The 14131-nt window shown below is 44.6% G+C and overlaps 3 protein-coding genes across 3 annotated transcripts; 1 reads left to right on the plus strand and 2 right to left on the minus strand.

Annotated features, from left to right (window-relative positions):
- Nucleotides 1–1100: 1100 nt before the first annotated feature.
- LOC118317040 (CMRF35-like molecule 7) lies at nt 1101–2800 on the minus strand. The gene is made up of 4 exons (XM_035645475.2): nt 2643–2800; nt 2163–2528; nt 1526–1577; nt 1101–1366 (listed from the first exon to the last, which is right to left on the minus strand). The coding sequence occupies exons 1-4, from the start codon at nt 2677–2679 to the stop codon at nt 1258–1260; spliced, it is 564 nt and encodes a 187-aa protein (XP_035501368.1). The 5' UTR covers nt 2680–2800; the 3' UTR covers nt 1101–1257.
- A 2112-nt stretch (nt 2801–4912) lies between these two features.
- On the plus strand, nt 4913–7945 carry LOC118317012 (acidic mammalian chitinase). Its single transcript, XM_035645414.2, has 11 exons — nt 4913–5038; nt 5214–5243; nt 5323–5524; nt 5630–5686; nt 5770–5935; nt 6063–6187; nt 6312–6435; nt 6516–6701; nt 6956–7075; nt 7250–7391; nt 7476–7945. The coding sequence occupies exons 1-11, from the start codon at nt 5014–5016 to the stop codon at nt 7787–7789; spliced, it is 1491 nt and encodes a 496-aa protein (XP_035501307.2). The 5' UTR covers nt 4913–5013; the 3' UTR covers nt 7790–7945.
- A 61-nt stretch (nt 7946–8006) lies between these two features.
- On the minus strand, nt 8007–11537 carry mfsd4ab (major facilitator superfamily domain containing 4Ab). The gene is made up of 10 exons (XM_035645412.2): nt 11253–11537; nt 10961–11159; nt 10575–10817; nt 10292–10454; nt 10099–10214; nt 9146–9319; nt 8909–9056; nt 8748–8818; nt 8543–8663; nt 8007–8447 (listed from the first exon to the last, which is right to left on the minus strand). Exons 1-10 carry the CDS (start codon nt 11480–11482, stop codon nt 8353–8355), a joined length of 1560 nt encoding a protein of 519 aa, XP_035501305.2. The 5' UTR covers nt 11483–11537; the 3' UTR covers nt 8007–8352.
- Between the last annotated feature and the right edge of the window lie 2594 nt (nt 11538–14131).

A 14131-nucleotide genomic window follows, 5' to 3' on the forward strand; every position in this document is an offset into this window, starting at 1 on the left:
AAATGTGAATATGTTCTGGTTTCTTTGCTCCTCAGTGACAGTGAACTGAAGATCTTTGGTGTGTGGACGAAACAAAACATCATCTCGGGGGTTTTGGTAAAGACGATCGACAGTTTTCGCCATTCTTTGACATTTTATGAAACAAAACAACTGATTGATAAATGGAGAAAACAATCCACAGATGAGTCGATGATGAAAATAATCGTTAGTTGCAGCTCTAGTTTACTGTACAGGTGGGAGGCCACTTGTCTGTACACAGTGTACAGTGTATACAGTACACGTCAGGGTTCATTGTTCTTTACTGTCTTTCCAAACATGGAGTGTTGGGATCCAAAGCATCTTAGAAATGTGCAGCTTCTAAACCAACAGGAAGCAGTTTCCAGTCTCACAGCCCGAGGGGAGGGGGACAAACAGTCCATTGTCAGGGTGGGTGGGGTCCTTCCTTACACCTGCTGGTGTAGATGTCACTGATGGTACAGGAAGCCAGGCTGCATCCCCCGCTGCAGAGCCAGACTTAGAGACTTACACAAAGATATGTAACCTTAAATATACATATACTGAAACTGTGAGGAAAATGGGAGTAATATTTTGGGATTTTAGAAGTAAGGATAAACTATTTTTGCTACTATTATCATTATTTTTTCAAAATTGGGCCCCGACCGGAGTCCAGTTCTGGAAGCACAATATCAAACTCGACATGCTGAAAAATGCTTGGCACAGATCACAAATCACCACCGCCGCCGTTCTTTCAGAGTAATACATGAAGTGTTCAGGAGCATAAATTGCTTTTGATTTTTTAAAAATGAAAATCACCAGTTTACATAAACACCACTTGGTGCATTAATTGGCCGCATGTTTTTTCAGCACTTCACAAGAGTCGGGCCTTCATTTCTGCATAATGTTGGAGTTGGACACTGACATATTTAGTAAAAACACATAGAAACTGCGAAAAGAAACAATCTTAAAAAGCGTCCATGTATTAGATCTGTAAATGAATTCAATGAAGTCCAAAGTTGAGCCCAAAAGTTCCCCAGGCCCCGGCACTGAAGTTAATGAGGTTTTCATCATCATTCAAATATGAGAAAAGAGAAGCTGAGAGCCAGTTTTTCACTTGGTTTATATTTCAGTTGGATTCACCCACGGACACAGCGTCTGCTGGAGGAGCGGCTCCGTGGCCATAATTCACCCGTGATTTCAAAATGTGCCGTTTCCTGACTGTCGTTCACAGTTGTTTGCGTTTTGATGGTGAACCCGTTGTTACAGACGAGTTTCCGGTGCTTTTCGTATCCGCCACACGCCGACATGTGTCGACACCAAACAACACAACATGGAGACAAAGAGGATCCAACGTAGAGTCGCCCACCAACTAGTGAACAGAGATCAGAAGCCGTTACTCTTCATGTACGCGGCACATCGTCGTGCGTGTGCTTTTCCATTTAATGAACTTGTTTTTAGTGGTTTATCAATGTGTCACTCAATGACAACATGCGACTGAACTGTACATTACACCAGTGATTCCTCTTACCGTACTTGCTCATGCTCCAGTGTCCATGTGGTGTTGTTGGTGGGAGTTACCACTGGAAAATAAAAACAGACAGTTGGAGTTCAAAGTTAAACGTCACTGACGGATGGACGCTGGCGCCCAGGAGTTGGGAACGACACGCTCATCATCTTCACTGTTGGGCTTTTCTGTTTAGAGGAGGATATTTTCATAGGATAGGGTCGACACAGTCAGTTAGTCAGTGAGCTGGTGGGTTAGTTAGTGGGTGGGTCGGTTAGTGAGGGAGTTATTTGGTTAGTCTAGTTATTTGGTGGATTTTTTCATGGAGTTAATTCGTACGACCTTTTGTTGTTTTTTTTTTGTGAGTTTGCCAATTTAGTTAGTTCGTTAGTTAGGCACTTTTTTGTGGTACAATGTAGAACATTGTCTTTAGCTTCACCACAAAATACCATAACAACACAACTGATTGAATAATGACATTTGAAATTTTACAGAAATAAAATAGATCCTAGTTTGGAGTTAAGATCAGTTACACGAGCTTTCATCTCTCTGCATCAGTATTAAATCGACACCACCACAGCAAGGAAGTCAAGAAAGAGCGGTGGTATTTCTGTGTGTGGGGTGATGATACAGTACAGTGGAGTACAGTAGAGTACAGTACCTGTGTGGGAGACGAGGAGCTTGACACGAGTGTGGGGGTTTATTCCAAAAGTGGCGACGACGCACCAGTAAACGTCCTCATCGTCGTCTCTGAGTGAGGTCATCGTCACCGTGAAGACTCCCGCCTTGCTGTTGTCAACAATGGAGGCTCTGTCACTGGGTCGGTTCCTGGGTGTTTTCACCAGTATGGCACAAGTTTCATACACCGGACCTTTGCACCAGTACTTTGTGTGTCTTCTGTACCCATAGCCATACCGACAGGCGACCGTCACGGATCCTCCGGCCGCCGCGACTACCACGTCTGGAGCCGTCAGCTGACCCGAGGCCAGCGTTGGCTCCTTCAGCCAGACGAGACACAGAAGTGTGGCTGCAGGAAGCACAAGAGAAACAAAACACATCGCATGATGTAAGTTGATCAAACCATTCTTTCCTTCTTTCCATGTTACTCTGTCGTAGCTATATGCAAGTTTTCAAAAGTTACCGTCAAGGAAGCCAACAAATATCCCGGTGATCTTCATAATGGGAGCAGACTGAGCTTTGTGAAGAAGAAGCCAAATGCAACATTCAGAAGCTTCCTCTTATTTATTGTTTCCCCCGATGTGGTGAAGTTGCTAAATCAGTTGCTCAATCGGTTACTCATCGGTCTTTATTTCCTTTCTGATTTCACTTGTGAAATCCAACATGAATGTGTCTTGTTCTGATTTGGGAACTGTAAAGTCAGTGTGTTCACTCAAGCAGCAGGTGGCGCTAAAGGCCAAACCATCAGAAGACATAATACGTTTCTTGTACATGAATTCTGTTTCTGTCCCTCGCAGATGATCAACCACAGTGTGACGCAGACCAATCAGACCTAATCAATATTTAGAAAGTCCATTTTGCAGACGCTTCACATCCATCTGTCTACGTGTTCCCTCTGGGTTTTTCTTCCTCTAATTTGATTCTTTGCCTTTTTGAGCTAATGTACATTTCTAATAGCATTTTAATGTAGATGTAGCTGATGCCAGTATTATTATAAGGGATCATGCTTTCATATTTCTTTTCACAGACTTCGATATTTCATGCGGATATGTCAGTGTCACTGTGATGCTGATTTCTGAGGTGCAGTTCCAATCTGAACAATATAATATTTCATAGATCATGTTATAATTTTTTTTATTAATCATTATCTTGACAAGTAACACATTTTTGTTATGACAGTATCTATAAAAGTAGTTTGAGATATTATTTTGTTGTATATTTATAAATATTATGTATTTACTGAAACAAACAACTATCATGTCTACTTGCAGATGTCGGTGAGGCAAATATCATGATGTGCATAAGAAAGTCGTATTGTCGTTGGGTAATCTGTGTAGATTGTGTGAGATTAAAGGTACAGTGTGTAATATTTAGAAGAACTAATTCACAGAAACATATCGTCCATGACTATGTGTTCATATATGTACAATCCCCTATGAATAAGTTAAATATAGTTCCATGAGGTGGACCGACCTCCGTGTGAGTCTCCATGTTTCTACGTCGTGTTGAATACGGTTGTTGGACTAAACGGTTCCAGAATACGTCGCATTCATGTTGAATTTTCAGACGCTGCCGGAAACCGGAAATGGAATCAGCGGTGCGCCACCATAAAGTGTCCCCTGTCGGTCGCTCAGTTGGTTGCGGTTTGCAACTTTACCGCCAGACGACGCCAGAAAATAACAAAATTGAAACAATGGGGCTTTAAAACACTATATTTTGCGTTCAGACTGACATGCAGGATCGCACTGAACCTCAAGCAAACTTTACAGTATAATTATCCACGTTTGACAGCTTTTAAAAACGGTTAAAAAACAGAACTACGCTGGTGACACACGCGGTGATGACATGTGAGCAGCACAGAGGTTGCATAATTCTTCAGAACTGTGAAGTAAGCTGCCAATGATGAAATTACCTTGGTAAAAACGTATATTGATTTGTTATTCCAGATGATGTAACTGACGACATACCCTTGACATTTAGGGTTCGGGTTAACGCGTCATGAAAGGCAGATTGCAGAGAGATGTTTTGGAAAATCAAATGACATTCACTTCTGCTTTGACTCAGCCAAGACGTGTTTTATTGACACCGGCATATCTTACTGTAAATATTACATAAACTGTTTGAGATAAACGAGGCTGCGTTATTATGGAGGTGAAATGATTAGATAAGTTCTCCCTTCAGCCAGTGAGTGCTTTTAAACTTAATGTATAACTCTGTTCATGGCACATTATGATCCTCTTTTCAGTTTGATTATTGTCACGATCTGTTTATGTGAGTAAATATTTTTCACTGCTCATTATCATTGCTCAACAGCTGTAGGATGAAATTAACAAAAATCATAATATCTCATAGATTCATGATCTTTGTCAAATCACAGAAAAAATCTGTGTCACCTTTTTTCTTTGCTGTGTCTGTAATTCTAATATTCTAATATTTAAAACTTTAAAACCCTTTTTATTGGAATTTTGAAATAAGAATTTTCATCACAATTTGAACAGGCAAGCCATAACAAAACAAAATAGTGTATCTACTTCCTGAGATACAGTGGGATGAATCATATTTTTACTGTACGTTGCTGCAGAAGCTGTAAACGTGTTTGCTCTGGATGAACGAGACCTTCACACAAGGAGAATGCGTTCGTGGAGAATGGCGGCGTATTAGCATGATAAGTAATCACATGTACGACTCCTTGGGCGAGCACATTTCTGAAGCAATCATTCTGCAAACAACCCAGTTTTTGGCCGATGGCCCAGTTGTGTTGAGTTCGAACCGTTCGGTTGTGTATAAAAGTGAGTGCAGCGCGTTGGGCGACCGTCTTGTACACGGTAGTCATCATGGGCAAAGTACTGTTTGTGACGGGTGAGTGCAAAAACATTTTTCTCTTTTATATTTGGTAGATTTCTCTCCTGAGAAATGCGATTTTCCAAAATGTGGATGTGCAGCATATTAAATCTTTTTTTTGGCATTTTCTTTTCTACTTACATTAAATGTATTTAGCTCTAAGATAACTATGAGTGTTTTTTTTACTTTGCAGCTCTGGCCCTGCTGCTGCACGCACAGCTTGGTAAGCAATTTATGATTATGGGATTTTCATTTCTTTTCCTTTTATGGTCCATAATTCATGTCTTTCTCACGTACCAAAGGCTCGTCCTTCATCCTGTCATGCTACTTCACCAACTGGGCACAGTACAGACCACCTCCGACCATTTTCATGCCCAACGACATCGACCCGTGCCTGTGCACCCACCTCCTGTACGCCTTCGCCACCATCAAGGACAACCAGCTGGCCACGTACGAGTGGAACGATGTGGAGCTGTACAGTCAGTTCAACGGCCTGAAGAACCAGTGAGTCACTCAAAAGAACACCTCTCTCATAATAATCGTCACGAAGAACAGATTCAAGGTTCCACCAGTGAAGTTAAGGTAGTAAACTGTTCGATTCCTCGGCAGGAACGGAGACCTGAAGACGCTTCTGTCGGTCGGCGGATGGAACTTTGGCTCCGCGGGGTGAGTTCGTCTGCAGGAATCTACCGACTCGAAAAGCAACGAGGATCAGATGCTCTAATGCATTTCTTCTTCCCACGTTACAGATTCTCACAAATGGTGTCCAGCCCATCCAACCGCCAGACGTTCATCAGCTCCGTCATTTCATTCCTGAGGCAGTACGAGTTCGACGGGCTCGACATCGACTGGGAGTATCCAGCCAACAGAGGAAGCCCCCCGCAGGACAAACAGTACTACTCCGTGTTCCTGGAGGTCGGTCTGTCGTTTCTGGTTTAACGAATGAAGAAAAATCTAAACAATTCAGCTACAGCTCATGGATTATGAATCCTGGAGTTGAGTTCACACTAAATATTTCATCTCTACTGTCGACACTCAACAGGAGCTGAGAGCTGCCTTCGAGAACGAGGCCAAGCAGAGCAACAAGGCTCGTCTGCTGATCTCTGCTGCCGTGTCGGCCGGAAAGGACACCATCGATTCTGCTTATCAGATTCCCAAACTTGGCCAGTAAGCATTCAAAGCAATATTTGTGGCCCTGGTGACATATTGTATGGAATATCTTTATTCTTCAGACTAAAACCACTGAACTGAGGCGTGTTAGTGACCTTTCCCCCTTGATTTCCACCACCAGGAGCCTGGATATGATCAATGTGATGTCCTATGATTTCCACGGATCTTGGGACCCCATGACTGGTGACTGTAGCCCCCTGTTCAGAGGCCCCGAGGACCAGGGCGGCTTCATCTACTTCAATGTGGTAAGTACAGTATTAGTTGTATTAATGGGTGTATACTGTATCTAGTTCAACATCCATGTTTCCCAATTCCTTTGTTCCAGGACTATGCCATGAACTACTGGAAGAGCCAGGGAGCCCCGGCAGAGAAGCTGATTGTTGGTTTCCCCACATACGGCAACACGTTCACTCTGAGGAACCCTGCGGACCACGGTGTCGGAGCCCCCATCGCAGGTGCCGGAACTCCAGGGAAGTACACGCAGGAGGCCGGAGAGCTCGCTTACTTTGAGGTACGACGAAGGGTGACCGGGTCTTTTCTCTTTGGAACAATCTCCCGGAAGAGATCTGATGTCTTAAAGACGCATTTTATAAATGTGCTTCCTCAGGACTTGGGGTCTGAATGACTTTTGTGACTTTTACAAACTCACTTCTTTTTGAATTTCATTTTACTTACCATCTCAGTTATTCGAAAATGCTTTATTCAGTTTTTACTTTTCCCATCTGTAACATTTTTACTCATGTCTGATCTCCTGTCACGTTACAGATCTGCGGCTTCTTAAAAGATGGAGCCACTGAGGTTTGGAACCAGGCCCAGGATGTGCCATATGCCTACAAGGGAAACCAGTGGGTGGGCTATGATGACATCAAGAGCTTCCAGATCAAGGTGAGAGACACATGCACGGACCGATCGCTTTGACCGTGAGGAATTATCTCCACAACCCTGTCAGAACCTGTATTTGTATGTGTGGAGTCGTGGCCCCTCGTCGAGGCCTTGTGATGAGCTTGTTCGATTAAAAAAGCTGTGTACGCTACACCGCCCCCTTCTGGCTGTCCGTAGGTTGACTGGCTGAAGAAGAGTAATTTCGGCGGTGCCATGGTGTGGACCATCGACATGGACGACTACTTGGGCACTTTCTGCAACCAGGGAAAATACCCCATGATTAACGTTCTCAAAAAGGGCCTGAATCTGGAACAAGCAGGTGAGACTCCCTAATACCCTTCTTGGGAAATTCATATATTTTTTTAACAGAGAAAAATAATAAGAAATGTGTGGTGTGTTTCAGCCTGTGCCCCTCCTGCCACTCGCCTTCCCCCAATCGCCGGAGTGAGCACAACCGCTGGAGGAAAGTCTGGAGGAGGAAGCTCTGGAGGAGGAAGCTCTGGAGGAGGAAGCTCTGGAGGAAGCAGCTCCTCCGGTGGCGACTCAGGCACCAGCGGCATGAACAGCAGCTTCTGCGCTGGAAAGGCCAACGGCATGTACCCAGACCCGACGAACAAGAACCAGTTCTACGAGTGCAGCGCCGGGAAAACCTACTTCCAGCGCTGTGCCGCCGGCCTGGTCTTCGACAGCTCCTGTTCCTGTTGCAACTGGTCCTGAGGCTGAAGTCACAGGTCGACCGGTTCACTGTTGGAACACTGCTCGGGTCCGTTCTACATTTGTTCTCAGTCCGTTCACACGCTGGATGTGAAACGCTGTCGTTCCTGAACAGTTCATATCAAAAAGCAAAGACAAATAAACATATTTGTGTGTCCACGTTGTTTTCTGTGGAGTGTCGTATCTGTATCAATCAAAACCGCTCCGTGTTTACAACCTCTGTAAAGCTATTTTTTAATAGACATTTAATAGACTTTAAACATTCACAAAAGATATGCACAACACATAAAACAATATGAAAACAAAAGATGCTTTGTATACAAAAGTATATTTTCCATGGCAACCCGCTCGCATAATCATTATATTTGTTTCGTAAATTTTAAAACCTACGACGTATAAAACAGAACATCATCTGATGAACACTGTGATTCACATGAAACAGAAAGACGAGCCGAGAATTTGACAGCAGCGGACGAACTACTTGGTGAAACAGTTGCACATGTGGTCGACGACGATCGGTCGGTCAATCATCTCAAGTCTTCGTCCACAGTAGCCGCCGTCCCGTCTCAGATGCTCTCGCTCTCCTCCTTCTGTTCTGTTTTTGCGGATCCGTTCTGCTCGGCTGCCGGTTCCTCCACCATGGCGGACTTCTTCGATGTTCCTGTGGGGTTGCAGGTGGAGGTGGAGGGGTTAGAAGTAAGAAAACCCAGCTGAGCAGCCGCAGCGTTGGCGGGTGTTGGTTGGTTGATACTGTACCTGCGAGGTAGTTTCTGTGCATCCGATGGAACAGCAGGAGACCAAAGAAGAAGATGAATCCCAGGCAGCCGATTATCATCCCACACAACAGGAAGCTGTAGCTGCCTTCGGTCTGGATGATCTGCGGATGAAAACAGTCAAAATCAAGCTACTGGACCTGGTTCTCAATCTCCAGCATTTCTCTTTATTTTGCCATGTGACTTACTGAGCCGACCAGAACCTGCATCACCATCTCTCCCATCCCGGCGCTCGTCACCAGGACGGACGTTGCGCATCCTGTGACAATAAAAGGGATGTTTTTAACTTCCTCTCCTTTTCTTCATTACCTTTTCTTCACTGCGCTACAGCATCGACACTTCACTTTACCCTGGTAGTCCAGGATGTCCTCGGTGTAGGCGAGCATGCAGGGGAAGATGCTGCTGAGGAACAGTCCGCATAGACAGGTACCGACAAACAGAAAGACGCTGCTGGTGTAGAAAATGAGCAGCATCAACACCGTGACAATGGCCCCAGCCTGCGGGAGAAGCAAAGAGGAGCGAGGATGAACGAGTGTGTCATCAGTAAGGACGCGACGGTCCATGTGAAGACTTCCTCCGGCTTTACCAGGTTGAACAGGAGCAGCCTGACGGGCTGGAAGCGATACGACAGGGGGATGGACAGCAGACGTCCCGCCGTGATGGCCGCCCAGAAGATGCTGGCCAGGTAACCGGCCGTCTTGTGAGGCAGTGACATCGGCGGCGTCACGGCGTAGGTGTACACGAAGCCAGCGTACGCGCCCTGACAGGGAGAGAGCAGCGCCTTCGTTCACATGCTCGACACAGCGGGTGTTTTTAGTGTGAAGCAGATTTTGGGACATCAGTGGAAGAGCCCGAGAGGAATGGATTTTTTTGAGGACCGATGCCGATATCGATATGAGGGAGTACAAGATTTTATACTTTGGCCGATATATTCATTCCTCTTTTTTTTCCCACAAAGGTTTGATAACAACATCTTAGGATTCATTGACAGATTCAAAGCTTTATGACAAAGACATGTAATTGAGGCTTAATATTTGACAGTTTAACCCACAAACTTTATCATAAATAACTATAAATAAATAGAAAACACAAATACAACCAAATATATAGAACTTGAATTATGAAAATAAACATAATGGATTTTATGTAATATGTAAATGTTTTATGCATTGTTATTCTGTACAATAAAAGATTTCGTATCAGTAAACATTAGCGCCGATACGGATGCTCTGTGTCTGTGAAAGGCTCATACCGGCCGATGTTATCCACCAACCGATATATCGGTCGGACTCTAATATTTTGTAAAAACAAATACACTACGAAGGTTATTTTTCTTCTTGCTACACCGAACATACAACAAAACAAATATATATTTGCTGTGTTTCAATAGGATAAGACACGATACAGTTCAAAAAGGGTAAAAATAAAATAAAAATTCTTGTTCTCAAGAGGATTAAAAAAAACGAATAAAAATATAAGGCTCAAAAAAATAATTCTAAATTGAAATCTATACATTAGTCATCCGTGAACCTAACTCACCACGATTCCGTCGGTCATGAAGAGCACCAACCCACCGAGGACATGGATCATGAAGAAGGAGACCGGCAGGCCGCGCAGGTTGTCGTTCCGACAGCAGCTGAAGATATCACCGTGACCTGTACACGACGTTCACAGATTGTTTTTTGCCCATTTTGAAATATATAGTGTAAAATGCTTTGTTCCACTTCTTTACCTCCGGCCCCGTGTTCGCTCTGCTCCACGTCCGGGCCCTCGGCCCCCTGCTGGTTCTCCATTGCTAGTTCGTCCTTGTCCAGCAGGCGGGGGGTGTCGCCGGGACAACACGGGATGAGCTTCTCCCGGTACATCAGGAACAGGACGGCAATGGGCACGGGCAGCTGGCGACGCACAAACAATATTCAGTCACATTTATCATTTCAAAAATAAAAAGGATTTAGACCTTATTGGGGGGGGGGGGGGGGATTAACTTCTAAACCTATGTCGGTTCAGAGTCGTACATTAATAAGTGCCATGATCCAGAAAGCGTAGTGCACAGTGGACTCCTCCCCCCCCGTCTCGTGGGGCGAGTCGCTCAGAGTTATGTTGTGCACTGCGATCGGACTGTTCCTCAGCATGTTCCTGAAATGATGCATCATCTCCGTCCCGTTCCCTGTGCCATTCCCGCAGCCCGACTCCGAGAGGAAGGGATCCGCAATCAGCGGACTCACCAGGGCCCCGAACCCGATGAAGAAGTGAAGAGCCTGCACGTTGAAGACAGAGACGTTTAGCTTTCACAAAAAATGCGATCCGAACAGCGTACTCCTACCGAGCCATCTTTTACTTTGCCCCAACATGCTGTTTAATTCCTATTGATGCTGTTTTTCTACACATATGTTGCTGGCACCTGCAAGAAAACAGCGGAGTCCCTCTGGTAGATGGTCACCAGTTGGATGTTGGCGATGGTGTCAATGACGCCCATCGCCAAACCGGACACGGCCATGGCGGTGGCGAGCAGCAGCACGTTATGGCACAGAGGGATGATGGCGAATATCACGGAGATGACGAGAGCCGAGACGAACAAGGCGGCCAGAGCACGGAACAACCTTCGAGCGAGAGAGAGGAAAGAGACAGGCGACAAAATCATTTAGCACAACGCGACACAATCTGTCCCGTCCGCAGTTCCCCCTCGCACTCACGTGCGCTTGAAAACGCCGCCGACCGAGCTGCCGATCAACAAGCAGAACTGCTGGGCGAAGAAGACCCAGGTGATCTGACTGAGCGTGGACTTGGTCTGACATTGCAAGTCCAGAATGGTCGGTCCGAGGAAAGCGATGCAGAGTCCGAAGCTGAAGAAGACGCTCCAGTAGGTCAACGTGTGGTGGAAGTTCCTTTTGAACAGAGTCACAATCCGCTCGTCCATGAACATCTTGACTTCACCGTGAGCAGCGTGTCCCAGCAGCGGATCCTCGGTCCGCTTTTAAAGCCTCTCGCTCCGTCCTCGCTGGGGTTTGTCCTCTTGAGTTAATGGGTGAAGTGCAGGATCTTCCAAAGACAATACGCCTCTTTGGATTGTGTCAATGATTGGCAATGCAAAGACAGTGTGTTGAAATGTGACCAGAAGGAGCATTTTGTATGTCGCGTTGCTTCCAAACCTATTAATGTGTCATGCAGGAAGCGACGAGGTGATTCACAGGTTGACAGGTTGACAGGTTGACAGGTCGCTCCGCGGCGCTTCTTACACAAGAAGTTTGAAGTTCATGCCATGATGTGATGTTCGAACGTTCATGGCCCCAGAGGATAAACCCTGTCCACAATCTGTGTGACTTTGTGTGGAGGCGAGAGAGAAGTCTGCACAGGACAGACTCGACAGCGTGGACAAATGAAGCTGATTTATTTTCTAAGTTATCTCAAGACAAATTGAACAAAGCGTCTCAAAATGATCGTTGATCCAAATAAAATGAAATCAATGAAACAAAACGAGGATTGAGAACCAACTAGCTCTGAAAATCTGAAGGAACAAACAACAGACCTCAGAACTTACAGGATGAACCCGAAGACTTTATTCACTCCCCGACTCTCCACACATTACGACGGGCAGGTCAACATCATCACTCATCCTTGTCTACATCCACAAAACATATTGGATTTTGCACAGATAACGGTCATGGAGAGGAATTCCTCCAAGAGCTTTTACACTTGATGCATTAGCGTAAATGTAGGTACAATCGTCCATGTTCTCTCCCCCAGGATCAGATCCTCTGACTTTTCATCAAGCGTCATACACAGGTCAAAATTATGAATTTGAATTATTTATTTTTTCCAATAGTTCGGTTTCTAACCAACACATCGGCCTCAGATAAACAGAACTTTGTGTTTATTGCTAATTTGTAAATTCTACCTTGTTAACTTGCTGAACTAGAAGAACTTACTGTTCTTGTGATATTTTTTTCTGGAGTATCTCTGAACTTCCTTGATGTTTCGTGTGTGTGTGTGTTTCACTGAGGATGGACACTACGTTTTGATACGACGCTATAGTTTTAAGCTCGACCCCATTTCAGGATGCACGTCGGCCCGGCGACGTTTGCAGACGCGGTGCATCTCCACTTTAGCTCCACATTATTTAAATGTGTGGGCGGCGTGTGACACGGAACTGTTCAACAGTTATAATAAAAATAAAAAAATCTGTATTCTAGGATGAGTGACGGTGAGTAACGCGCTGTATGACTTGACCTTTGCGGTATGAATGGTAGAGAGGATTTAATACCTAACCCCCTTAATGATTCCATGGGAGGAACAAGTGCTCAAACATGGGCTTCTTCCGGCGAAGAAATCACAACACAGACTCGAGTGCGACTTAAATCGTCTCGCACCATGAAACAAACCAGGAATTCTATATACCATTGGTGTTACTGTGAGGATGAACCGAACCTGTGGTACGTTTGAATTGTTGTGTAGGATTTCATGAGTGATTACTGTGTTGTCGTCTCCTGCCGCTCCGTCACCGACTCCTCTGGACTCGTGATGCTGCAGGAACCAAATCGGACACTTTGCAAGTTCATTTTGACCCATAATACAGAAACACTCGTGTGAAAAGTCCCGCTCCTTCTGCGCGATTCTGCGTCTGCATGGATTTTTAACATGTGTCCGCAGCTGTTGTTGCACAACATGAAAAGGATTTTCCTGCAGCTGCTTCTATGTCAGATTCACGCAGCCTAAAAAGACTTCAGCCGCGTAACTGATTTGCCAACGTCCTCCAAGGTGGAGATGCTGCTCTGGTGCTAAACCCCAGAGAAATATATGTGTTTGTACAATAAGGCATTTATTAACATCCACTTCCTCTTGTGGAGATAAAGCAACACAAGACGACTTCGCCAGGTAATTGTCAACCAACGTAATCCTGGAGGTGTGAGAGGGGATGTTAAAAATCAACATCAGCTTCTGGTTACTGAAGCAGGACGTGTGTTTTTGAATGAACTGATTCGCAGCAGGTTTTATTATAGAAGAGGAACAGCGAGTGTAACAGTTTTTAGAATCATATCGACGCCTTCTTTCTTATTAAGAAAAAGTCTAAACCCATCAATTTGTTTAAATGTCTCCCACTTCACTGAAAAGTCCATTTCCATGTTAAAACATGTGGAGGAGGAATCACTCTTGATCCTTTAGTCAAGTAAAAGAGGCAAAGTCACACTGTAGACACGTTAATAAGGAAGATCCTGCATTTAAGATATAACTTGAATCAAAGTCCAGCATGTATTTACAGTAAGACGAACATAATGTACCTCAAGTAAAAGTTTAAAACACAGTAAGATAAAACTTCATCGATCCCACGCCGGGGAAATTTTACAGGAGCAAAAATTCAAAAGGAGGTCTAATAGTAGAAGTAGTAATGTTCTGGTGTAAAATAGAATGTTTTCCTTATAAATATAGTGGAATAAAAGCATAACGCAGCAAAACAAATTAAAAGTATAATCACAAAGGAGCAAAACACATTTCAGAGTAGAAGAGTTAACAAGTTGTTTGTGTTTTCTCCTAAAGGTCACCACTAGGTGGTGGCAGAGAGCCACAGTCGCCCTTT

This window comes from Scophthalmus maximus, chromosome 3 (assembly GCF_022379125.1).
Source record: "Scophthalmus maximus strain ysfricsl-2021 chromosome 3, ASM2237912v1, whole genome shotgun sequence".
In the NCBI taxonomy this organism is placed as follows: Eukaryota; Metazoa; Chordata; class Actinopteri; order Pleuronectiformes; family Scophthalmidae; genus Scophthalmus; species Scophthalmus maximus.